The 26790-nt window shown below is 40.7% G+C and overlaps 1 protein-coding gene across 11 annotated transcripts in view; it reads right to left on the bottom strand.

Moving 5' to 3' along the window:
- ARHGEF28 (Rho guanine nucleotide exchange factor 28) overlaps nt 1-26790 on the bottom strand; it is a 314565-nt gene that overhangs the window by 158929 nt on the left and 128846 nt on the right. For 9 of the 11 annotated variants that reach the window (XR_010413099.1, XM_045896431.3, XM_064596234.1 and 6 more), the window contains exons 3-4: nt 15748-15895; nt 11993-12286 (exon numbers count right to left, since the gene is read on the bottom strand). The exons of 1 other annotated variant lie outside the window; for it this stretch is intronic. Coding sequence is in view for 9 of the 10 variants with exons in the window: in XM_045896431.3 (XP_045752387.2) it covers nt 11993-12286; nt 15748-15895 (442 nt within the window). In the remaining variant the exon portion in view is untranslated. Of the gene's footprint in view, nt 1-11992; nt 12287-15747; nt 15896-16319; nt 16543-26790 lie in introns of all 11 variants that reach the window. One more of the 11 variants, XM_064596233.1, reaches the window with a different exon arrangement.

Genomic DNA, 26790 nt, shown 5'->3' with positions numbered 1-26790 from the left:
CTCTCAATGAAATGTATTATGTATCATGTATTATGGCATCTTTCATTTAAGTGGTCTAATCAGGGCTTTGGTGTATAAAAAAAATCACCCCTCCTTCTCCTAATGTCCTCCATGCTATTCCTTATGTTTCACAAATAAGTGAAACCATATGATAATTGACTTTCTCTGCTTGACTTATTTTACTTAGCAAAATGAAGGGGGGGAATCAGAGGGGGAGTCGAACCATGAGAGACTACGGACTCCGGGAAACAAACTGAGGGTTTTAGAGGGGAGGGGGGATGGGGAGATGGGTTAGCCTGGTGATGGGTATTAAGGAGGGCATGTACTGCATGGAGCACTGGGTGTTATACACAAACAATGAATCATAGAACACTACATCAAAAACTAATGATGTGGTAACATAATAAAAAAAATAAAAAATAAAATAAATAAAATTTAAAAATCACCCCTACCCAGAAGATCAGAGGTTGTTGAGTCCAGAACAGGAACTGCAAATATAAACAGGTTCATAGGAAAGATATTGAAACAGAACACCCGAAGGAGCACAATACCAACATGGCAGGCATGGCTGCAAAGGGAGAAGAGAGTGTAACAAGGCTAAGGGTGGGTTTTAGCTTCCTGAAATGTCTTTTCTGCATCAGACATATTTGAGACACTCAGATTACAACCCCTGACTGCAAATCTGGGAAAACACCAATCACTCAGTTTCATTCCATAAAATTCACATTGCGATATAAAATGCTGAAATGCACTTTAATGGAGTTTGCATCTCTTTTAGGTTGGTTATACTTTATTTTACCTTGTGGAACTAGTACTAAATCACTTAAAACATTAAAAAGTCCTTATCAGAACTCAAAGATGGCAATCCAGTTTCTGGCCTTCACTACCTGGGGACATGTCCAGACTGAACTATACAATGTGGCCATCAATAGAATATATTAAGAATCCGGTCACAATACTGTATAGCGCAAAGGCAGACAAAAGAGTTGAAAGATCTGGATTTGAACACTTACAGAAATGTAGCTGTGGAAAGACCACTTAATTCTTAAATTTTAAGGTGCTTGATCTGAAGAAACAAGAGTATTATCCTCCCAGCCTACTACCCAGGAGTGTCAGGGGGACATAATGAAAATACCTTTTGAGACAAGGTTGTCAAGAACTATGAAAGCCAGTATTGGGGGACTTCTCAGTGGTATACATTTGTCTGATGTTTTCCATACAAAAAGTACAACTGTCACTAAACAGAGACATGATATACTCCAAAACAGTTTTCCTCTGGTTGTAATTTAAAAGCATAATTGAAGGTAACCAGATGTCTGCTTAGGAGGCACTATAATTGCATCTGTGTAAGATACCAGATGTGCCATTGTGACAAACGTGCAAAGGCCCCCCGCCTTGGGCAGCCGGCAGTCATTAGGTGCCATGAGCAACAATTAGGTCATACCTACTTTCCAGTCTGTGCACTGGATTTTTTTAAATCATTTGTTAATATTTCTTCAAGCTCTGGTTTGTGTTCACCATTTATTCATTCATTAGATATTTGCTGACAGCCTACGATGCACTGAGCATTCTTTCCCCTCGCACCACAGCGTAGCCTGTGGAATTGCCAGGCATTCTCCCAACTGACCCTTCAGGAACCCTGTTCCGTTTGAGAGACAAATGAAAATACACTGCAGTCTAATTTTATTTTAAGATTTTATTTATTTATTTGACAGAGAGAGCACACAAGCATGGGGAGCAGCAGGCAGAGGGAGTAGCAGGCTTCCTGCTGAGCAGGGAGCCCGATGCAGGGCTGATTCCAGGACCCTGGGATCATGACTTGAGCCAAAGGCAGACGCTTAACTGACTGAGCCACCCAGGCACCCCACAGTCTAATTTTATTATTGAGAGGCAGAAAAGTATAGACTCCACATATCTTGGCAATGGCCTTTTGAAATCTGCACTGAGAGTCTGAACTGAACCCCCACCAGGAAAACGACTTCCCATCTACAGCTGGACAGGATCCACTCACTGCCCTTACACTGGAAGCCAGAGCCCCAAGTCCAAACAGCTAGACTGAAAAATATTCAACTCCATGGTTATGAGTTACAACTTCAGTGGGAAGTCTCATCCCATCCTTGAGCACAAGGGGCACACCCGGCAAGGGGTATTCTGTTGAGTACAGAAGAGGAAGGGAGAGGGAATAAAGCAAACAGGAAATAGGCGTTGAAGGTCCTCCCTACCTGGGATGAGACTGGGGGGGTGGGGAGGTTGAAAGAAGTTCACTAGAAGTCCAGATGGGCAGCTGTCACATATGAATGAAGCAAAGAAATGAACCATCACAACAACCTTTTTATTTAATTCTTATTAGGTGCCAACAACTGTAAGGACTTTATATTCCTTGTTTCCATCTAACATTTATGAAGCAACTTACACGTATTATCTTATTTAATCCTGACAGCCATTGCACGAGGTAAGACCTGTGATTATCCCCATTTCATAGGGGCAGAAACTGAGCTTTGACACCCTCATGCAATTGCCCAAGCTCACTCAGGTACCACATGGAGCATCAGGGATCTGAACCCAGACTTTTGCACCTCCAAAACTCAAATTCTTACAGGCAAAGAAATAATTATGTCAAATATGGCAAAAACAAGAAGGGCAGTAAAGACAGAACTTGAATAAGTCAACAAAATGAGAGTGAGGAAAAGAACTAAGCCACACCAATCCTAAGGGCTCAGGCTCACTGGACTCTGCCCATGTCACCTTGATAGGTCACCACACACACACAACACACACACCACTGTCTCATGACAAACCTGCAAAATAAAAGCTGCAACAACTACAAATGTAGTGCATAGAAAGCAGCTATGTGAGAATCATTATGAACTAGAACCTAGAGCAGGAATACAAAAGACTGGGGGTTGGGGGTGTTCTACCTATGTCGGGCTCATACTCCCATAAAGGCCCAGGTTTTAAAGAGTCAAGACCAGGCCTTTTACAGTTCACTTGGACCCCATAGAGCAGAGCACTGCCAAAGGATCCCAGTTGATCATTTCCCCAAGAACATCTCATCACTTCTATCTGCCTCACTGCCCACCTCCTTCACAAGACTCTCCTACCTGTCTCTTCAACCATCAGCCTTTTAATCTGCAAGCATGGGTAATTTTAAAGCCAATTATTTATTTTTTAGATAAGGTAATACAAGGACAGCCACCAGCATTCAAATACTCTTACATCTAAGAAAAAAGCAAAAATTTTAGTTTTTTGCCATAAGTATTAACAGACTCCTTGGATACTGTCATTTTTAAATTCAATTTTAGTCCCCTGAGTGCAATCAAAAACTGTCATATGCATCCTGCAGCGTTTAAACGATTTCCAGAGGAAAGGACAGGGGTGGGACATGGTTACCCAGAGGTAAATTCCAAAACCTTCCACTGTTCTGAATCCTTTGGGAAGCATATTAGAGTAGGGTGTTTGAAAAAAATATGAGCTTCCACTTACATTTTTTTTCCTTGAAAATTATGAGGGAGGGAGAAAGTAACCCTCTGCTCTATCTCTGATGTGAGAATAAATATTTAATTCTCAATTCCAGTCTAAGGGCCATTGGTGCCAGATAAAAGCAGGAAGCTTATTCTTTAGGGAAAACTTTAAGCTGCCTTCTCATCTTTACAATGTAATACCTTAAAAAAAGAGAATATGGTTAATGAGTTTAACTGAAAACTAAATTCAGATTATTTGATGAGGGGTTCTGTTTCCTTGAGAGTTCAATTTCATATTAAATTCTTTACTGCCAGAAAACCCACTCCTTAAAAATGAATGGCTAAAAATGGGATGGAAGACAGAGAAAACATTTTTAAATTAAAGATTTAAAACTTCACAAATGATGCATATTTGAGTACATGCTTAAGTAATGTATAACAATATTATCAATTTAACATGGAACCTATTCTAAAAAACATTCTCTCCACCACTACCATTCATGCACTGGGTTACCTTAGCAACTGAAAGAATAGAATTCCAGCTTAAAATGTCAGAAAAGGAAGTGTGGAGAGGTTTGTTCCATGAGATACTATCAGAAATAACAGAAGGCTAGAAAGTAATAGAGAGTGTGTATATAACTGATTGAAAAATGTCAAGATTTCCAAGAAAAACATTTAAAACCTCAGAGTTAGTTGATACCTGTCATGCACTAATTTCAAAACTCCTCAATCTTTTAAACAGTTTAGAAAACCTGTATTTTGTAATAACTCTGTCCTTTGTGGGTGTCCTGGTAGGACACCAGCTGATGTTATTTCAAACTTGCTGTCCAGTACAAAGCTTTGGGTCGAAGAACAAAGCTGACATTTCACAGTCTGGGGGACATCACGTCATTCTTATAGTTCAATATGCCATCCCCGGGCTAATAAGACCTAGAACATAAGTTGAGGCCAACCAACAAGCCATGCTCCTGAGCCTTGCTCTATTTTTTTCTATTTATACAGCCAGCAAATTGTACTCAAAGATAAAAACAGCAGCCAAGGGGTGCCTGGGTGGCTCAGTTGGTTGAGTGACTGCCTTCAGCTCAGGTCATGGTCCTGGGGTCCTGGGATCGAGTCCCACATAGGACTCTCCCTGCTCTGCAGGGAGCCTGCTTCTCCCTCTGCCTCTGCCTGCCACTCCCCTTGCTTGTGCTCTCTGTCAAATAAATAAATAAAATCTTAAAAAAAAAAAAAAAAAAGCAGCCAAGCTCTATTTCAAGTGTTAAACAAATCTTGCTTCTTACTGGTTACAGTTCTCTTTCCTCTATTCAAAGAGAGCTCAACAGATATTTTCCTTTGTCAGACATTGCTGGCCCACACATTTCCTTCTGCTGTTGCCTAGAAAGAAGGTGAGGACTCTGGGTGTGCGGCCTGAAGCACAATTGCTTCAGGAAAATTGGCAGTTCCCACTTAGTCTTTAGTTATGAACTGTTATTTCTCACTTAATCATTTCTCCTGAGATAAAAAAGCAACATAACTGCTCTTTAAATGCCTTAAGGTAACACTAAACAATTAAGACACATTTTTTAAAGATTTTATTTATTTGAGAGAGAGAGCACAAGCAGGGGGAGCGGCAGAGGGAGAGGGAGAAGCAGACTCCCCGCTGAGCAGGGAGTCCGAACACAGGACTCAATCCGAGAACCCCAGGATCATGACCTGAACCGAAGGCAGATGCTTAACCAACTGAGCCACCCAGGTGCCTCCAATTAAGATACATTTTAACAGTCGCCGAATGACCCCCACTTTTATAAAATTTCTTCCAATGTTCTTTTGTCCTTCTGCATTTTTTTTCCTTTTCCCCCCCATTAGTTGTAAAGTGTAGAAAAGATTCTCCTTCAAAGGGAACTAATTTACAAAGACCCTATTAATAAAATAGAGCATCATGCTAACCACCCTTCTGAGTAACAGCATGACCTATCCATTAAACTCATGGTCCCTGACAAGGTTTCTACTTTTCCTCTAAGTCAATATTAATTACAATGGAACTTGTTTTTGCACATACCAATACTACTTAGACTTGCCCTAACAACATGTAGTCTGCAACTAATACATTTCTTTAATTTCTCGATTCTCAAATATTCTCATCTTTGAAATCAGTAATTTTATTAATTATCTAAGGCACTTTCAGTGGGTTCTACCAGTTCCACCCATTACTTTTTTGGGGACAGCTCCCTAAATACAGCAGCTGTGTTTAGGTCCAAGACAGTCCTGCAGAAAAGTTTCACAAGCTCAGTTGGCTTACCCTAAAAATTTCTTCCATTCACAGAATCAACTATAAAGGTAAGAGTCAAGTTTAACTCTTTTCACTTGATAAAGCAATCTGCCAATTAAAATTTTCTTTATTTAAAAATTATATTATGTATGCCCTGCAGATTCAATTCATGATATCACTTTTCTTAAAAGTTCTTGCCATGAAAAGGAAATGGTACTTAGGTAACAGGATGGAGTTGTTACCTAATGTTATAGCAGTAAACATTTTATAGTATATAAATGTATCAAATCAACACATTGTACACCTTAAACTTACACAATGTTGTATGCCAACTATGTCTCAAAAAGCTGGCAAAGAAGATTGTGTTATGTTTTCATAATTGTTATAACAGAGTTCCATCTTTTCCATAACTAAAAATTTGTGCCTATAATGAGACCTCTGAATATATGAACTATTTTATGTAGAGAACTGTAGAAAACGCCAAAGTCACTGTTCCTAATAATTTACCTTGGCAAAAAAGGAATTAAATCTGCAAATTATTGCTACATATTGGTTTGTAAATGTAAATATATGCTGAGAGAGGTAGTCTTTTTGAGGGTTTTTTTTTTCCTTAATGTAAGTGCGCTCATTTTTCTTCTATCAGAAAGCTTAACCAGGACAACCTCTACTTATTCCATCGGTTGGGTTAAGAGCTATTATGTTCCTAAAGGCAATGCTCTCGTCCTCTGAGATGGTATTTGTAGTCCCTTTGGGCTCTTTACTCAAATGGTAGCCTTCTCGTGGAGATGGGAAGCTTAGTGCTTGCCAGCCATGTTGGGCTTCTGGGAACACAAGCGAAGTAATTCGGTTGAGCAGGAAGGGAACACTAACTCACAAGTTATGAAACAAAGGAAAGCACCAAGGAAATGAAACAAAATACCTTATCCCAGTTAATCTAATTGTCAAAATTATGCCAATCTCTGAGAACTATAGCTCTGTCCCAAAAAAAACAAAGTACCCAAAACAAAAAAAGATAAATTGTGACATTTTGTTGGATATATTATTCTACTCCAAGTTTTACTGCAAATATGGGGTCCTGATATCCCGCAAACATTTTTTATCATGAAAACTATTTCAAAGAACTGGGCTTAATTTTATGAAACAGAAATCCAATTTTATTTATGGCACAAAATTAAATAAAACCAGTGGTATTTCCTTCCCTAGAACATAAAATAAAGTTGCATTTTGAGTAATGATGGGTAAGAAGCAGGGCCAAGAAAAATCTCTGCTTTTCTTGATGAGACACAACACTCTGCTCAGCCTGGCCCTTCTCCAGGATCTCAGGCCTTCCTGAGAACACTCAGTGATTGAAGAGGAAAAAAGTGAAGGATTATAAAATGCAAAAGGCAAGGAAATGCAGTCAGGCTTCCCAGTAAGGCTTCCACCAGACTCTTCCAAGACAGAATCATTACAGATAACAATTAATCCTCATTCAGCACATCCATTTATCCCACAAAAAAAGTATAAATAAATAAACACAAAGAATTTTAAGCACAAATGGCGAAGCTTTAAATCATTTCTGGGTAAGTATTAGGAGAAATAATTAGTAGGAAAGAAACTGTTTTCCACTTAGGATGCCACTACCACTTAACACAATGAACTCCAGCAGGCCATATGCCACCGTTTCGTCGTCTGCGATTATTTCGCTACCTCGAAGACAAGCAGCACTAATAAAATCAGTTAATTAGGGGAGGATGCATTGAGCATGTACAAGATTCTCAACTGCTCAGATGAAAACTCTACTAAACTGGAAAAGAGGGACCAGGTTGTTGACACAGGAGACTCCTGAACTCTCCTCCTCCCATGGAAGTGCCAAATGGACAGCAACACCCACAGCAATTCTCTCTGAGAGAAATCCAGGAACTAAGTGAATGACTTCTCTCATACACAGGGTAAATGTGGAAGCACCACATCAGAATGGGTACAAAAGGCTGAGACACACTCACCATAAACTCTGCCCCTGGCACAGTTCAATACAATCAGAAGGGAACCCCAACTCCCAGCTCCTCCGTGAGGAATGAAAGGTTTGGATCACATCTAGCACCCCAACTTTGAAAGCCTCCACCGAGCTGAGAAAGCCAGTGGAGCCTGCATCCAAGAGTCCCACAGGACTACAGCAAGGAAGTAGTTCTTAACAGGCAGACAAGCACTCACCATAACCATTCCCTCAGGGTTCAACATAGAGGAAGCAGGTAGAAAGACACATCTCCCAGTCCTTCCCTGGAAGGAATTTGACTGCATACTTTATAAACTGCTGCTTAAGGGTCCACTTTCTCATTGGCATGCACCTAGGAGCTGACTGTGATCTTCCCTGGACCCCAAGGGAGCCAGTGGGCAATCCCCCACCCCTTCTTGGTTTGGTTCATTCCAACAATAGATCCAGGTCACCAGCATCTCTCTGGAAGCAGCTTGTACACACATCTGGCACCCCAGGTTTTACAGCTGTCACCTAAGGGACAGCACCCCTGAATGCCTAGCTCTGATAGCCAATGTGGCTTGCCTTCATTGAGTCCCGCAGGAGTGTATTGGATAAAGAGGTAATTGTTAATGGATGCACACAGAAGCCCTGGCTGCAACTATCCCTCTGGGGTTCAGCACATACTGTCCCAGCTTATGCTTGAGCATAGGGTTTCTAATCAGCCTGCATCTAGGTGATAACTGAGATCTTCCCCTACAGGACACTGATGGGTCTTGGCACACCCTCAACTACTGGGTACCACTAAGAACAAAGACAACAACTTGGGCAATCACTGAAGTTTGAGAAGCAACCAGGAACTTGGGCTAGGCTGACCAACAAGGTTCATCTAGAGGAGACCAGTCTGTCAAGACTGGGAGAGGTGTCTGTTTCATGTATTGTACAGAAACCAACACAGAGAGTGAAAGAAAATGAAAAAAAAAAAAAAAAAAAAAAAACCAGGAGAATAGGTTCCAAAAAAAAGAACAAGACAAATTTCCAAAAATCAGTCTTAATGGAGGTAAGTGATTTATCCAATACAGAGTTCAGAATAACAGTCATAAAGATCCTCTCCAAGGTTGGGAAAGCAGTGTGTGAACAAAGTGATAATTTTAACAAAAAAAAGGTAGAAAATATAAACAACTACCAACCAGAAATCATAGAGCTCAAGAATATAATACATGAAATGAAAATTCAAAAAAAAAAAAAAAAAGATTCAATAGCAGACTAGATCAAATGGAAGAAAGGATCAGCAAACTTGAAGATAAGGTAGTGGAATTCATCCACACAGGGGAGCCAAAAGAAAAAAGGGTGTTAACTCCATCCCTGAACAGTGATGTTGTAGAGAAGTTCCACTATGAGTCTAGGCTTCAGGCAATGTTACCTCCATCACTGTAAACTGTTCTAAGAGAAAGTCTAGAAAAGTTCCTAGAAATTTTCAATAAATTGTTTACAATACCAAGATTTTGTCCTTTGTAGCCTCATTTGTCCAGACCAAGTACAATTTGCATTCTACATATGTACATACAATATACTCTATATATGGAAATCCATTCACATACGCACATGAAAGTCAACTTTTACTGAGAACTTAGTATATTCAGAGACTGTTAAAGAAGATTCATTACATATTATCTAATTTAATCATTACAACAAGCTGATGAGATGGGTACTATGATGCTTCATTTCAGAAGTTAAAACTCTATGACATAAGAAGTGAAGTAACTTGCCCAGGATGCCTCATAGCAACAGGGTCAGGATTTGAACCCAGCTCTAAAACATAGATTTTCAATGACTGTGACACTAGAATTGTTCTCCCCTAAAATATATCTCATGCAATGTAAAGAACCTCTTGGTGACATACATTTGCCTACTTTAAGGATATGGATAAACAAGGGTCATTACCAACGGATGCTTAGAAAACACAAATACATTTCCAAATAGCAATAAAAATGGCAGTTAGGTGACCCTTGCCAACTTGGCGGTTAGCCTAGTGTTCACCCAACTTACCTGATTATGTATATCTTATCAGCATTGACTGTGCAGACATATAGCCCCAACACAGAAAATAGTATGCATGTATTATTATCAGTCCACAGAATTAAGATTTAATTCATTCCTAAATTTTAGGATGAAAATATAGCATGTGGGTAACATGAATCCCATTTAGAAGGCTCTTAGTTTAAGTTATTCATGTGCAATAATTAAGTCCCATAACCTTCAACAATTTGTCATCTGCAGAGGCACACATTAGCCCACTGCAGACTCCAAGCTGCTATGCTGAGGGAGGTGCTGGGCTAGGGAAGGAGCCCTGCTTCTGACCTGCAACTGCTGCTCCTGGAGGCTTGGGGGCACTTTACTTGTGGCCTTGAGTGCAGTGACTGGTGAAAAAGTATGAAAACTTTATGCCTTTGTCAAAATGAATCTGCCTTCCAAAAAGTAAAATACCCTCCAATATTAGAGGTTGTTTTTTTTTTTTTTTTAACTAGGAGGCTTAAGAAAATGAAGTTCCTTAATCAGAAAACACATATATATACAAATCAATACATGTCAGTACATACATGTATATCAACATATATGCAAATATACATGTATGTCTGGACATACAGGAACGTATATATGTATATGTGTGTATATACGTGTGTATACATGTATATACATTCATATATACATGATAAAGTTCCTTAGCCAGAAAACATGTACATTTTTCATATATATATGAATTATAATAGTGCTATCTAGGATGTGTGACTTCCTTTTGAAGGTCCTAAAATACAACTTCCATTCTTACCACAAATACTTCTTGAATACTTGATATGTTCCAAGCCATTTGGTAGGTCTTGGAGATAATGGTGAGGAGAACAGATATCACCTAGTCCCCATGGTACCCACCCTTCACACTTATCAATCAGCTACCATACAGCTCGGTATAGCACACAGGAGTCAGACACGGCTCAACAATGAACTAGGATTGTGACCTATCTCATCCACGTTCTTCAGGAATAAGAAACATCTTTAATTTCCCAAGAGAGTTTTAATTTAACCCTGACTGAAAGAAACAAATGGAGATCCTCTCTGTTTGTGGCATATGGCCTTAAGATTCTGTTTACAAAAAGCATATACCTTTACCTCGATTAGTGCATTTAATCTTATCCACCATCAAATTTAAACCAGTCTGTAATTAGAATTTATCAGGGGGTGCCTGGGTGGCTCAGTTGGTTAATCGTCTGACTTCCACTCAGGTCATGATCCCAGAGTCCTGGGATCAAGCCCAGCGTCGGGCTCCCTGCTCAGCAGGGAGTCTGCTTCTCCCTCTCTCTCTGCCCCTCCTCCTGCTTCTGCTCTCACTCTTGCTCTCTCTCTCAAATAAATAAATAAAATCTTAAAAAAAAAAAAAAAGAATGTATCAGGAAGTAGAAACTCTTAAAAATAGCGTCATTTCATCACTAGAGTCATACAATAATAGAGAAAGACAGCAAAAGTATATGTGTTCAATAAAACACAAAACAACATCAATTTCTACTAAAATCATGTGATTTGTTGCATGGAGCACTGGGTGTTATATGCAAACAATGAATCATGGAACAGTACATCAAAAACTAATGATGTACTGTATGGTGACTAACATAACATAATAAAAAAAAATTTGTGATTTGTAATCACCAAAAGAAGTATCTATTGAACAGTTTAGCCTCAAGCCTTGCATGGACTTATATAAAACATCCACCTTTGTTCACACACAGATCCCACATGATTGGTGTTAAGAGTCTATTCAGTCTTCTAATAAACAGGAGCCACCCGGAGGTTTCTCCAAAAGTTAGTACAAATATTCGAATGCTCTCCGTGACACTGGCATTTTAAAGACGTCAACACATTGGTTTTATTTCCTGCATGCCGCATTTGTTTGAAGTGTTCCCACAGAGCTGGCTGCTTGTTCTTCCTGATGGCTGCCTGATGGTTCCACCTACTTGGAGAAATGGCACAGCAAGAAGAGGCACCAATGGAAGGAGTGCCACAGTCCAAAGCAGCTAGCTCAAGAGCTTGCCACCAAGGAACAGTCCTTCCCTCCTTGAGGCAAAGCTCTTCACCACCAGGAACAGAGCCAAATAGCATCACCCAGCCCAGGGTTGAGTGACTCAGGATCTCAGGAAAGCCAGTCACGTCAGAATAAGGCTCAGGACAAAAATGGGCAGGAAAATCAACCCATGGAGACAGACAACAAATTGTAAGGCACATTCTCAACTTCACATCGAGAAAAGACATCTGAATATCTGGGTGAAGACCCACCTTCAAGTGAAGAATTTCCCAAGACAGTCCACTCAAGAGGCAACTCCAGATGGGTCAGAGCCAGCACGAGCTCCTCGTCCAACGCAGGCAGGGCTCCCACCGTCAGGGCAAATGGAGTCAGCAAGGTCTGATGACTATCAGTGGTGAGGCGATCAGCTTGAGTGACCAGCAAACGAGCCAGCCGGCAAGCCATGTTGTCCACGTAGGTCACTGAGCCGGAGGCCATGGTCACTGGGGAGTAACCTTCTGAGCAGAGGCACACAGATACCGTCACCGTCTCCTGAAGTCCATGGCCTGGACAACAAGACAGTAAACAGTTCACCTACAGTCTACAGGAGATGCTCACCCAGTGTCCAAGTCAGGGGTCACCAGTCTCGCTGCACTGAGAACGGAGACCACACGCTTCCAGAGAGCAAAGCAGAAGAGAAAGGCAGCCAGCTATCTTTAAATGCTGCCATGTTTGTGGGGCCAAATTAAAGCTGATTCCATCTTCTTTCAATGACTCCTGATTTTAAAAGTAACTTTTAGGAGCTCTGAACACTTCAATGTCTATTCTCTTATCATCATCAAACACCGTTATTTGGCGGTGTTTGTACTTCTACCCCAACCCCTGAATTCAAGTTCATCCTCTAAAGGCCTTTGCCCTTTCCTCCTCGGCCACTTCCTCCTGAGTCCTATATTTTTATGTATTTTTTTTAGATGATAGTTTCATAAAGTAGCTCCAAAGAGTTCCTTTGAATGTGAGTTAGGGTGGGTGAAGAGAACTCAGCAGAAATACTTAACATATGTTGTTCATTGCCCCCACTCTCGCCACTTCTGAGAATGACTTTTGTGTCTTGGAGGTGTTAATATTTCCGTTGTGGGTGGTTATCTAATCCTACTACCTGTCCTTCCTACTTATACTCTTCTTTCACTTCGCTAGAGTGAGTGAACTACTACCCAGGTACATTTTTATGCTGTACTTGGCAGAATACCCAGGAATTAGTATCACCAAACTGCTGTGATTATTGTAATCACAGCCAGACAGAGGAAGTGTTAACATTCAGCCACCACTCAGTCAGCTGAGTGTCTGCCTTTGGCTCAGGTCATGATCCCAGGGTCCTGGGATCAAGTCCCGCATCGGGCTCCCTGCGGGGAGCCTGCTTCCCCCTCTGCCTCCCTCTCTCTTTCTCTGTCTCTCATGAATGGATAAATAAAATCTTAAAAAAAAAAAACAAAAACATTCAGCTACCACTGGCCCCCAAGCAAATGGCTAATAGGAGCCTTAATAGGAACAAGAGCATCCCAGCTCACTAAGTGATAACTACTGTCATGCTCACATCACCTCTTCAAAAATGACCCAGTGGTGCAAGCACATAATGCAGCCGTCCGTCCCCAGGCTACACTTCCAGGACAGACTACAGAAATCTGCTCTACACACTTCCGAAAGGTTACCCTGGCAAAGCTCTAACAGGAGACATTTAAGGTTCAGAAACAGGGACTGTCACCTGTCTGTACGGAATCTGTTAAAAACAAAGGTGAGGGGGTGCCTGGGTGGCTTAGTCTGTTTAGGTTGTGATTCTGGGGTCCTGGGATCGAGCCCCACATCAGGGTCCCTGCTCAGTGCGGAGTCTGCTTCTCCCTCTCCCACTCCCCCTGCTTGTGCTCTCTCTCTCAAATAAATAAATTAAATCTTAAAAAAAAAAAAAAAAAGGTGAGAACCCTCACTTTGAAGTAGTCCACAATATCATCAAACAGATCTTCTTTAACACACAAGGAGTAGGAAAGAGGCTCACCCCTTACAGCCAAGTAAAGAAAATGACAAAATTTTAAAATGAGGACTGGCACTTCAGTTATTATTTTCATTCTTCCTCCATAAGAGGCTTCATAAAAGAAAACCAAGCAAAGGAGGAGAAGCAAAAGGCAGTAAAGACATAAACGGAAATGCCAAAGCCAAAAGGCAGAGGCAAAAGAGACAGAGCCGAAGTGACTCTGTGCTATTAATGAGGTTTGACTATTTTTTTTCTTAAAAGGATGGCAGTTATTAGGCCAGAAAGAGAAGTGATTAAAATTGCTCAGTTTCTAAATGTTACTACCTGGGTCTGGTTTTCCACTATCGCTCTCAAATACTTGTTTAAAGTTGTTCAACTTCAATTTAGAATTTCAACATAGATGTAATTCAGAAAAATGCTCTTTTTTGTTTCCAAATTACTCGGAATGCCTTGGTTTTCATTGCACATTATACTCACTACTCTTTATGGGCTGCATTATATTCTGTAAATTCATGTATGACCATGCATTGGATGTATGCCTGGATTACCAATAAAAATACACATACATCTATAGGCATAGCAAAAGAATGGCTGGTTAATATTTATTACTTGGCTACTTCTTGTATTCAGAAGGAAAGGCTGGGGTGCCTGGGTGGCTCAGTTGGTTAAGTGTCTGCCTTCGGCTCAGGTCATGATCCCAGGGTCCTGGGATCGAGTCCCATGTAGGACTCCCTGCTCAATGGGGAGCCTGCTTCTCCCTCTCCCTCTGTCTGCGGCTCTCCCTGCTTGTGCACACACGCTCTTTCTGTCAAATAAATAAATAAAATCTTAAAAAAAAAAAAAAGGAAAGGTTAATGATAATCATGGCCAACTAAATCTGTTAACCTTTATAGAAAGCATTACATCAATTACAGCAGCATGTTAAAAAAAAATGCGCATAGTCTCAGAAATGGGACAACAGATTGATCTGATGAGCAAGTCCAGGGTTGAAAAACCTTTGTACTTCTCTGCAATTCTCACTATGTCTGTGTTGTTTGCATGTTTACTGTCTACCTTCTCTCTGCATGGAACAGATATACTGCAGAAGCACTTAGAAATATCTTTCCTCTAAAAACGAGGCCAATCCTACCCTTAAAAATACTGAAGGTTCCCTACATGATGCAATATAGAGGGTCTCAAAGCCCCACGATTAAGGAAAACTAATCCATCCACAAACTAGAACAACAAAACCCTCCCCTCCTACAAGTAATAACATCTTCATTACACCTTTGGGCTACAGCTTCATGTCTCAGATACATAACCCACAGCCCAATGAAACTACGCAACTGTATCTGAGAACTATTAGCTCTTAAGAAAAATTAACATGAAATATTAATGAGTCATCTGTCACCATGGTAATTGAAGAAGACATGTAGGAGAATGACAAGTTTCTGAACATGAACATTTTGGTGGTGGGAAGAGAAAGTTCTGGGGCCTAAGATCTAGTAAGGAAGAATCTGGATACACAGAGTGCCAAGGAAGGAACCCCAGCCACCAAAAGGAGCAAGCAGGAGAGCGGCGAACAATGGGGCTGCCAGACTGCAGGGGAAGGAGGGAGGGAGAATGAAAACCTGTTGCCAATGTCTCAGTTCTGCCTGAGCCATCCCTGGCCGTAGGCCCTGGAAAAACAGGAGGTGATACTAAGACAGAGTGACCCCTCTACTGGACTACACACAAAGCATAGCCAACTTGGAAAGTTGGGTGCAATCAACAGGATGGACCTGCCCAGTCTAAGGCAAGGCTGACACCACTGGGAGAACCTCAGAAGCAAGATAACCCAGTGTGAGTGTTCTCATGGGCTCTGTCCCTTCCCTGCTCCGCAACCCCTCTCCACCTCTCTCTCCACCCATCCCACTTTGGAGCACTGTTTACTTTCTCCTCCTGGTCCTCTTCCCAGCCTATGTCCCTGGAGGAAAGATGCTTCCAGACAGATTTGCCAGTTGCAGAGTAAAGACTACACCTCACCTGGAATGCTGGATTGGAGAATATTATCCTCAGCGCGTTCAGCAATCACGATGTGTCTCTGATGAGATCCATTGTAAATAAAGTAAAATTCGGCATCTTTAGGAAGATAAACATTTTTGCCAAACTTTGCATAGATGGTCATCTGCCCCTAAAAAGAGTAAGTTAAGGCATCATCACACTTTCTTGTTCTGATTCTAAAAAACCACAATAAAAAGGGCTGGGGTCCAAAATAGTGTTGTTTGTTATGTTGATTTCATGTGGTTGACTCTCAAATATCACAAATCCTCCTTTCCAACAGCAAACACTTGGGACGACAGAGAGGTGCTTTCTGACATTTGAAAGTATGGGTGTCAGAGCTGGTTTGTTCTGTTTTTAAAGCTGAGTAAGTCCAGAGGATAGGGAAGAATTTTTAAGTTTACTAGCTGTATAAATGTGATTGAACTTTGTTGTCTTTTATTTCCTTTGAATTCCTACCTGATGAACATCACTGATTCCCTATTAATTTTTTTCTGTACCTGACATACCACCATACTACAAAGGTTCAAAACGATTATCTTTAGTTATTGCCTTACCCTGTACTGGATCCCGGTAGGTTGTAAGGACTTTAAATATTCACAAACTATGCCAAATACATAGCACCACATGCTCCCACACTTGTTGTGCCATTTCCAACTGCTATTTGTCTTCTGAGGGAATTCCAAGTCCTCTTTTTCATCCGGCCTGGCCTCACACTTTCTCTTGAGAGCTTCTAGTCGGCACAAACCCTAAGTGCCCTCGTTCCGAGAGGAGCTGCCCCTGGGTCACAGAGGAAGGTGAGGTATGTCAAGGAAGCAAGTAGCAGGTGAGGGCTCTCCAGTACATTTTCATCCGGAGGCTGTGTGGAAGGGCTAAATCTACATTTCTACAACCAAGGGAGAAGCACCAGTAGACAGGCCTGCCAGACCCTCCTGGGACACTGGAAAACTAAAGGCTTCAGACACTCCCTCCAATCAAAAACAAAAAGCAATACAGGAGAGTCCTCCAGGGAGATGGTACATTCCACCCAGCCTGTGGGAGTGGCAGGGAAATGGAAACTAGGAGGTGGAAAGGGTCGCCCACTTTGGAAGGCCTCCAGAGCTGGGCCCACTGCGGAGAAGCATCTGGGCTTTTGTGTGCTTGCCCAACAAAAACAAACCCTCTCTTGGCAAGTCCCTCCCCCTGTGATAGGGGAGAAAAGGAAACAAAGGAAATTCTACACAGCCTCCTTAACATCTGTTTGCCTTTGATGGCTATCATCAACACTATATTCTGTAGGATATCAAGAAGTAGGCCAATCAGTATCAGAAACAAAATCACTGCAGAACTCCTTTCTCCAATAATCACATGGATATTTCATCTAAACTTTAAAAATAAAAAGGCTGTTTTCCTAGTGGTTTGAAATCTATCACCCACAAAGCATTACCTTAAATTATGAATTGGTATAAATACAAATTGTGGTTTCCTGGAAAAAAAATCACTAGTTTACACAATTTTGGATTGTCCTTTCTCTGCATGTGAGCACATGCAAACATGCAGGAATGTCATCAATAGAAAGTAGCATGCCAAGAATAATCCACCATACGATACCTTCCAAAAAAGTTCAGGAAGAGGATCTGAAAGGCAAAAAAAAAAAACAAAAAACCAGTAACAAATGTCTGACATGACAGAGAGGAAACTTAGATGAAATTCCATTTCCTAAAAAAGGAAGAACAGCCTGCGTTAGTCATGTTCCTGGTGGCTAAAGGGACTGTTAATTGTCCACAAACAGAATCTGACCTGACTTGTGATTTTTTTTAAAGAAAACAAACTGTATCAACAGATCAAAGCTTTTCGCGAATCAGAAGAATATGTAATCTGTATCTATTCAAAACAACCCTCACATTCGTATTTTCTTTGGTTGGGTGAACAAGGACCACAACTTATGAAGGAGCTTAAATGCAAGACTTTCCAAAGCAATACAACCCCAAAGAGAACAGTTTTACAATTTAGGTGTGCCTTCCTTTTGAGCCCACACCATGCTCTACATTGATAAAAAGAAGATAAACAAAAACAGGTCAGAAATAAGACCTATCCATTAAAGAGAGATGGCCACAGTCTTAGCGCTAAGAACACTAGTCAGCAATAAAAAGGGGTCTTCTTATTTGCTAATCGCAGAGATCAGAAAGACACAGAAGGCATTATGAGAGGAGGAGGGATGGGGGTGATGCAGAAATTAAGAGAGAAACTCAGAAAGAATGGGATGGGGGTGGGCAGGAGAGTATGACAGAAAAAGAAAATATGAATATGAAAGAACAGGAACGTTTTCATTCCAGAAAGCGAAAGCTCCAAGGAGATTCAGACTAAGCCACACACATGAGGAGAAATGGGTTTCTGAAAATGTTCCAAAAAACCAGTACAGTGTAAGTAACCAGCCACAGGTGACAATTTGGGGGGTAGACTGGGGTCTTTCTAATCACTCTGGCCCCTGAAAATCTGCTCTTTTTCGAAAAGGGCCACTAATTTTGTTAATGGCAAAGATAAATACCAACCTACAGAATTCTGGTGTACTTCTACCTGTTCCCCACCTGGAATCAATTTCACACTTTTAGGCAATTAAAACTATAAACTTTCCTAAGTGAATTTACTGCCATCAATATCAGACTCACTCTCCTTCTATGCAGAAATACTAAACATCATCTTTCTGTCAATTCACTATATCCCACATTTAAAAAAACACACATTCAACCAGCAGTGTAAGAGGGTTCCCCTTTCTCCGCATACTTGCCAACATTTGTTGTTTCCTGACTTGTTAATTTTAGCCATTCTGACCGGTGTGAGGTGGTATCTCATTGTGGTTTTGATTTGGATTTCCTTGATGCCAAGTAAATGGTGAGCATTTTAGATATAGATATAGAGCATGAGTCTATTTGTAAGCTGGTACAGCCACTCTAGAAAACAGTATGGCGGTTCCTCAAAAAGTTAAAAATAGAGCTACCCTACAACCCTCAATTGCACTACTGGGTATTTATCCAAAGGATACAATCATTGTGATCCAAAGGGGCAATGCACCCTAATGTTTTGTTTTGTTTTTTTATTTGACAGAGAGAGAGAGCATGAGGTGGGGAGGGTCAGAGGGAGAAGCAGACTCCCCACCTAGCAGGGAGCCCAATGTGGGGCTCGATCCTGGGACTCCAGGATCATGACCTGAGCTGAAGGCAGTTGCTTAACCAACTGAGCTACCCAGGTGCCCCAACTCCAATGTTTATAGCAGCAATGTCAACAATAGCCTAAGTATGGAAAGAGTCCAGATGCCCACTGACAGATGAATGGATAAATTTGTATTTATCCATGGATAAATTCAATGGATAAATTCACCTGGGTAGCTCAGTTGGTTAAGCGACTGCCTTCAGCTCATGTCATGATCCTGAAGTCCCAGGATCGAGTCCCACGCTGGGCACCCTGCTAGGTGGGGATAAAAATGGATAAAGAAGAGGTGGTATATATATATTATAATATATAATATTACTCAGCCATCAAAAAAATGAAATCTTACCATTGCAACGTGCATAGAACTAGAGAGTATTAGGCTAAGCGAAATAAATCAATCAGAGAAAGACAATTATCATATAATATCACTCATATGTGGAATTTAAGAAACAAAACAGAGGGGTATGGGGGAGGGGAGGGAAAAATAAAACAAGATGAAATCAGGGAGGGAGACAAACCATAAGAGACTTTTTTTTAAAGATTGTATTTATTTATTTGACAGAGAGAGACACAGCAAGAGAGGGAACACAAGCATTTTTCCTTTTTTTTTTTAATCTTAAAAAATCAATTTTATTTAACATAAAAGGTTATATTCGTTTCAGGTATACAGTATAATGATTCAACAATACTATACATTACTTGGTGCTCCTCATGGTAAGTGTGCTCTTAATCCCTTTTGCCTATTTCACTCATCCCCCAACTCACCTCTCCTCTGGTAAACATCAGTTCTATGTATTTAAAAGTCTGCTTTTTTGTCTCTTTTTTTCTTTGTTCAGTTGTTTCTTAAATTCCACATATAAATGAAATATATGGTATTTGTTGTTCTCTGACTTACTTCACTTAGCATTGTATCCGCTAGATCATCTATGTTGTTGCAAATGGCAAGAATTCATTTTTTTTAATTTTATTTTATTATGTTAATCACCATACATCATTAGTTTTTGATGTAGTGTTCCATGATTGTTTGCGTATAACTCATTTTTAAAAACGTTAATTCCTGGGGCGTCTGGGTGGCTCAGATGGCTAAGCGTCTGCCTTCGGCTCAGGTCATGATCCCAGGGTCCTGGGATCGAGCCCCATATCGGGCTCCCTGCTCAGCAGGAAGCCTGCTTCTCCCTCTCCCTCTGCCTCTCCCCCTGCTCATGCTCTCTCTCTCTGTATCTGTGTCTCAAATGAATAAATAAAATCTTTAAAAACAAACAAACAAAAAAAAAACGTTAATTCCAGTGTAGTTAACAGACAGTGTTATATTAGTTTCCGGTGTGCACTATAGTGATCGATTTGGGTCAGACGAAATATTCTGTGTAAGCGTCAAAATTCAGCTCCTCCCTGCCCCGCCGCCTTCCTTTTTACAAAGGTGTTTCCAGATTGCAGTTCCTGGTAGGGTGGATATTTCTCTTCTCATTGTCATTTATTTTCCATCTTTCTTGCCCTTTTCCTGCTTCCACTCAATTCTCAGTTGCTTTGTTTTTCTAATCCTTTCTCCTCCTGCCATTGCCATCGCTCCCTAGCCCACCGCTGCTGCTGTTTTGTCCTCTCCCTCCCCACAGAGCTCTCATCCTGGTTTTTTCTTTCCTTGCCTCGCACAGACTCTTTTGGAGCTGGGGCTGAGCGGAGTCTCTGGGTGCTCTTTCCTCATTGCCCTGTGCCCCCGGTTTCTGCAGTTGCGTGTTTGCCATGCTGTGGCTTGGCTGGCTTTTACCTGTGCTTGTTCGCATTTGAGACAGAGAAGAGCAGTAGGCCCTGAGACTGTGCCGTAGTTTGACAGAGCGGATGAGAGTTGAGGAAGAGAAGATACAAGAGCGTGGGGAGAGATGGGTGTTGTGCAGTGAGTACTGGGAAGCTCTGACAGCGTTGATTGCCTCTACTCCTGACTTGTTTCCATGAAGGCCTTTCTTTCCCAGGCCCTGGGGAGGAGTACAGGGGTGAGGTGGTAAATCTTCCAACTGGCAGGCAGCTTGGAGCATGGGAAGAACACTGGATGCAGGGTGAAGACCTGGGCCCCAGCCCTGGGTCTGCTGTATGGTCGAACCCAGAGCAAGTCGCCTATTGGTATGGACTTCCACTTTCCTCATCTGGGATGTCAGGGATTGAGCCCATGAACTCTGAGGCTTCTTACAGCTCTATGTTTTTTAAGTTCTGAACCCCTACTTTTCTGAGCAAGCATTCCTGATTCTTTTATCCTGCACTGGTCATTATTTGATAGGCCCTTCAGTGCTCTTGTTTAAGAATGGCGCGCGCGCGTGTGTGTGTGTGTGTGTGTGTGTGTCCGTGTCCTACTCTGAAATAAGAATACAGATGATCGTGTCACTGAGATTGTGTCAGTCTTTGTCCAGGAGTTATCAATTCATGAAGACTTAGGGTTCTTTGTATTCCTGATAGTCTTGGTTTCAGTTTGGCACATTCAATGCTGTCAGTGGACCCAGACTGACCTTCATATGACACATGGTTTGACATACATTTGTAGACCTCAAGCATTAAATAATAACCCAATGAGATGATTGTCTGCTTGGATTCAACCTGAATCTGAAGTTGATGAATCGCAGTCATCAATGGAAATTAAAAGCTTGTTTGAGATGTGAGCTAGAGGTGAATTTGAGTTTCCAATACAGACAAGCAGAAGGTGTCCTAGAGTCTGAGGGGCCTTACAGACACCAAGTAGGTGGCATTGAAACTTCTTTTCTGAAGGAAAACCTTTTTTTCTCCCAAAGGAAAACCTCTTTTTCCCCCAAAGGAAAACGCTTTTTCCCTAAACAAAGTAATATGGGGAACTTTAATATATAAAATGGATAAAACTTTATTGTTAAATGTGTTCTTCAAATTTAAATATATTACATTTATTAATTCACCGAAGACAGTGACTTAGCCTGGCAGTTCAGGTCCTCACCAGTGTATTAAAACTTGATAAATAATATATTTAAGTGAATGCAATCTTTTTAGATTTAGAAATAATTGGAAACTGGGGCACCTGGGTGGCTCAGTTGGTTAAGCGTCTGCCTTGGGCTCAGGGGCCAGGGGCCTGGGATTGAGCCCCACATTGGGCTCCCTGTTCAGCAGGGGACCTGCTTCTCCCTTTCCTGCTCCCTCTGCTTGTTCTCGCTCTCTCTCTCTCTCTCTCTCTAATAAATTAATGAAATCTTAAAAAAAAATTGGAAACCTATTTTCCAAAATGAAATTTAAATGGAATGCTTGTGAACTCCGTTAGAATCCATATTTCCCTTGATCTCAATTTGAAAACTACTATTGCAGAGACTGAAAATGAACTAACTGTCAACCCAAGGAGCTAAGAAATTGAAGCAGAAGAATAAGGGAGAGATTAATTTAAATACACACAAAAATACCACTTATCTAGACCTACATATTTTTTTTTCGTATTAAAGCTATTAATCTAGATTATATACCAGGTATCATAGATTCTAGATTTGTAAGACTAGGTAGGTCTGTATTTAGCCCCATTCTCTTTTATGATACATAAATAAGCAAAGCAAAATAAAACAAAAGCAATGTCTTCTGGTTGTGCTTATTCCTTCTAAGCTAAAGCAATCTTTGTCATCTTTGGCCATCTCTGATTCTTAGAAGGCTCTCACTGTAGAATTGAACTCTGTGCCCTGTCCTTCCCTCCATTGTTCTGGGCTTTCCCCCCTTGGGGCCTGCAGAACATGTCAGAGCCCCTGTCAGCCTGAGAGACCCTCAGATATTTCTAACAGTGACCATTTAACCATGATTCTACACTTCTTTAGCCAAACAGTCCCAGTTCCTTCAATTGTTCCTCATATGACAATATGGTTTTTGTGTCCCTTTGGCATCCTTGTCCTTTTCCTCTGAATGTGTTGTCACTTTTGTCTGTATTGAAGTATTCCATGGCCCAGGTATGTCTGATGGAGAGCAGAGCCTGATCATACCCATTCTTAATGGAGTTACTAGATTTTCACCCATGCAGGGTAGGGCAGAGTTAGCATTTTAGGGTAGCTGTGTTGGTGACAACTCATGCTTAGTTGATTATTGACTAAAATCCTAACTGCCATCCAGTTGATAAACTGCATTTTGCTTCATTCCTTATTTATGTACTTGATTATTTGGGAACCACGCACAGGACCTTTCTTCCTCAAGAACTACTGGGGTGATTTAAGAGTACAGATTATAATTGGAATTTTCTTACACCCAAGCCAGTACATTTCCTTCAGTGGTCTGCTTAAAGTGTCATATATATTTTCAGTTTCTAGGAGTTCTGTGTTTTCATACATCTGTGAGTAAGTTAATGATTTTATTACTTTTTTTAGTGATTTTAAAAGGAAGTAATCTAAGGAGACTTTTTTTTTTTTTAAGATTGTATTTATTTATTTGACAAAGACACAAAGTGAGAGAAGGAACACAAGCAGGGGGAGGAGCAGAAAGAGAAGCGGACTCCCCACGGAGCAGGGAGCCCGATGTTGGGCTTGATCCCAGGACCCTGGGATCATGACCTGAGCTGAGGCAGATGCTTAACTACTGAGCCACCCATGCACCCCTCTAAGGAGACTTTTCAATGAGCAATAATCGCACCTCTAAGGAGACTTTTAAAGCCTACTTCTGTTTCTCTTGAGGAATTGGAGTAATTTACTGACCTCTGTCCTGAATTGTTTTTTTTTTTACTCACTTGAGCTTTGATACAGAAACAAAGGCTATTTCAGTTCTGTAGTGGTGAATCATCCCATTCAGTGTGAAAGTCCTGGAGAATTTTTGATTTGTGTGTTTATGTATAACTGACTTCATTGCAGAGATATGAAAAATGTGTGGCTTTTTAATATTAACATATACATTTAATTATGGTAATTGCTCCTTTTGGTAAATAATTGTGTTACTTATGTGATTCAGATCTGTTATATCCTTGTCATTTTTTTTGTCTGCTTCTTCCATCAGCTACTGAAAGAGGCATGTTAAGGTCTAACTTGTGATTATGGATTGGTCTAGCTCTTTGGCTTGTTAATTTTTTTTTAATATTTTGAGGCTGTTATTAGGTGCATACAGATTTAATACGATGATAATCTCTTTTTAAACTATGATGCAAAGTTTCTCTTTTTTTTTTTTTTAAAGATTTTATTTATTTATTCATTAGAGACAGAGAGAGAGAGGCAGAGGTAGAAGCAGGCTCCCAAGGAGCAGGGAGCCCGATGCGGGACTCGATCCCAGGACCCTGAGATCATGACCTGAGCCGAAGGCAGACGCTTAACCATCTGAGCCACCCAGGCGCCCAAAAGTTCCTCTTTCTTTACTAGCAAGACATGCTTTAAAATCTACTTTTTCAGGGATGCCTGGGTGGCTTAGTTGTTAAGTGTCTGCCTTTGGCTCAGGTCAGAATCCCAGGGTCCTGGGATCAATCCCCACATCAGGCTCCTTGCTCAGCGGGAAGCCTGCTTCTCCCTCTCCCTCTGCCTGCCGTTCCCCCTGCTTGTGTGAGCTTTCTCTCTCTCTCTCTCGCTCTGTCAAATAAATAAATAATATCTTTAAAAAATATCTACTTTTTCTGATACTGTTTTGGCCATACTTGCTTTCTTTTGGTTGGTATATCTTTTTACTTTTAAGCTTTCTGTGCTTTTTTCTTTCATTTTTGAATTAAAAAATTCTGTACTATTTTGGTATTGTATTTGGGTCAGTTCATTTACACTTAAAATAATTGCTGGTATATTTGGATTTATATCCTCTATTTGACATACGTTTTATGTTTTTGTTTCTCCTGTCTTTGTGATTAATAAAATATTTTCTAATTGGGTTTTTCTTCTGTAACTTGTTATACATTTTTCTACTGTTACCCTCAACTTAAAACTTATTTGACACAAGTGTAATGAGCTATTATGTTTAACATTTTCCCCAAACTGCTAGACACGTGAATCCCATTTGCCTTTTACATTACTATTGTCAGACATTTTAGTTCTACAAATATTTTCAACTCCAGGGCGCCTGGGTGGCTCAGTCATTAAGCGTCTGCCTTCAGCTCAGGTCATGATCCCGGGGTCCTGGGATCGAGCCCCGTATCCGGCTCCCTGCTCCGCGGGAAGCCTGCTTCTCCCTCTCCTGCTCCCCCTGCTTGTGTTCCCTCTCTCGCTGTGTCTCTCTGTCAAATAAATGAATAAAATCTTTAAAAAATATATATATATATTTTCAACTCCATGACATAGTTCCTATTTTGTACATTAGATATTAATTATATTTACTCCACTGTTCAATTCTCCCCTCAGTGTGTGTTTATGTTGGAGATCATTTTATTTCTGCTTGAATAATTCCCTTTAATGTTTCTTTTAGTGTTGGTTTGCTGGCAATAAATTCCCTCAATATTTGTCTGAAGCATTTTAATTTCAGCATCCTTTTTAAGGATTTTTTTTTTTTTTTTGAGAGGGAAAGAGAAGGGTGGGTAAGGGGCAGAGGGAGAGGGAGAGAGAACCTCAAGCAGACTCCCTGCTGAGTGTGAAGCCCTACCCAGGGCTCAATCTGACAGCCCTGAAATCATGACCTGAGCTGAAATCAAGAGTCGGACACTTAACTGACTGAGCCACCTTGGTGCCCCGAGGATATTTTTGATAGGCATAGAATTTTAGGACCTCTGTTCCTCTGTTATTTTATTTCTTTTATAAATAAAATAACAGAGGTCCTAAATGTTAAAGATAATATTCTGTTGTCTTCTGACTTCCATAATTTCTCTGAGTGGTTCTCCCCTTTCTGGAACTTAAATGCATTTTGTTCTTTTTCCCGTAGTTCTCTGATGCCTTTAAGGATATGACTTTTAAATTTTTTTTTTTTTTTAAGATTTCACTTATTTATTTGACAGAGAGAGACACAGCGAGAGAGGGAACACAAGCAGTGGGAGTGGAAGAGGGAGAAGCAGACTCCCTGCTGAGCAGGGAGCCCGATGCGGGACTCGATCCTGGGACTCCAGGATCATGACCTGAACCGAAGGCAGTCGCTTAACCAACTGAGTCACCCAGGCGCCCATGACTTTTAAATTTTTAATAAAATTTTCAATTTTTCTGTCTTGATTTTCTAGTTGTTATCAGCAGGAATGTTGGACTTCTGTGGTTTGTTTTATCCTGTCTGGAAATGGAAACCATCCCTACTTGAAAGGGTCTTTCTGAAGAAATGTCTTAAAAGACTCTTAGGGAAGATACACTAAAATGACTTAAAAATATGATTCTGATAGTCCCCTTGGATTTAACCAATTTGTATTCACCTGTGTTTTGTTGATTTAGTTTTGGTTTGGGACAAGAAATTTGAATGATCTTGTTATTTTATACTATGCAAAAGATGGTTAAAACATGCTTTCAATCAGTGGCTCCTAAACTTTTTGAATCATATGCTCCTTGCACACTTAGAAGAATCTTTAATTGAAAGACACTTTCTCCCCAGACTAATGCCTGAAACTGCATTTATCTTGAGGGGACTAAGGAATATTTCTCTTCCCTCCCCTTTCCACTCCACCCCTACCTGTGGATTTCAGGATGAGAATCTTTATATTAAGTATGTAAAATAAAGGCTGAAGTGAAGTAAGTCAATAAAGGTGTAGTAAGTCAACAAACACCTGAGCACTGCTCTTTGTATAGCAACACGTTGGGGAGAAAAGTATGCTGGGCCTGGGGCGGGAAGATGTGGATTTGATTTGCGGCTCTGCTTCTAACTGGACCTTATAGTACCCGGGTTCTCATTTATGTGATTAGAGTCATGATAATACTTCCTAGGTCTTACTGTGGGAATAAGAGGAGAAAATACACAATAAAGCACTTTGTAATTGTGAAATACTGTGCTCATAAG

The sequence above is a fragment of the Mirounga angustirostris genome, unplaced genomic scaffold (assembly GCF_029215605.1).
Source record: "Mirounga angustirostris isolate CCGP_5_RB_7025 unplaced genomic scaffold, mMirAng1.0.hap1 SCAF_7, whole genome shotgun sequence".
NCBI classification, from domain to species: Eukaryota; Metazoa; Chordata; class Mammalia; order Carnivora; family Phocidae; genus Mirounga; species Mirounga angustirostris.
The sequence above is the reverse complement of the archived record's forward strand: the minus strand, read 5'-3'. Positions and strand labels throughout refer to the sequence as shown.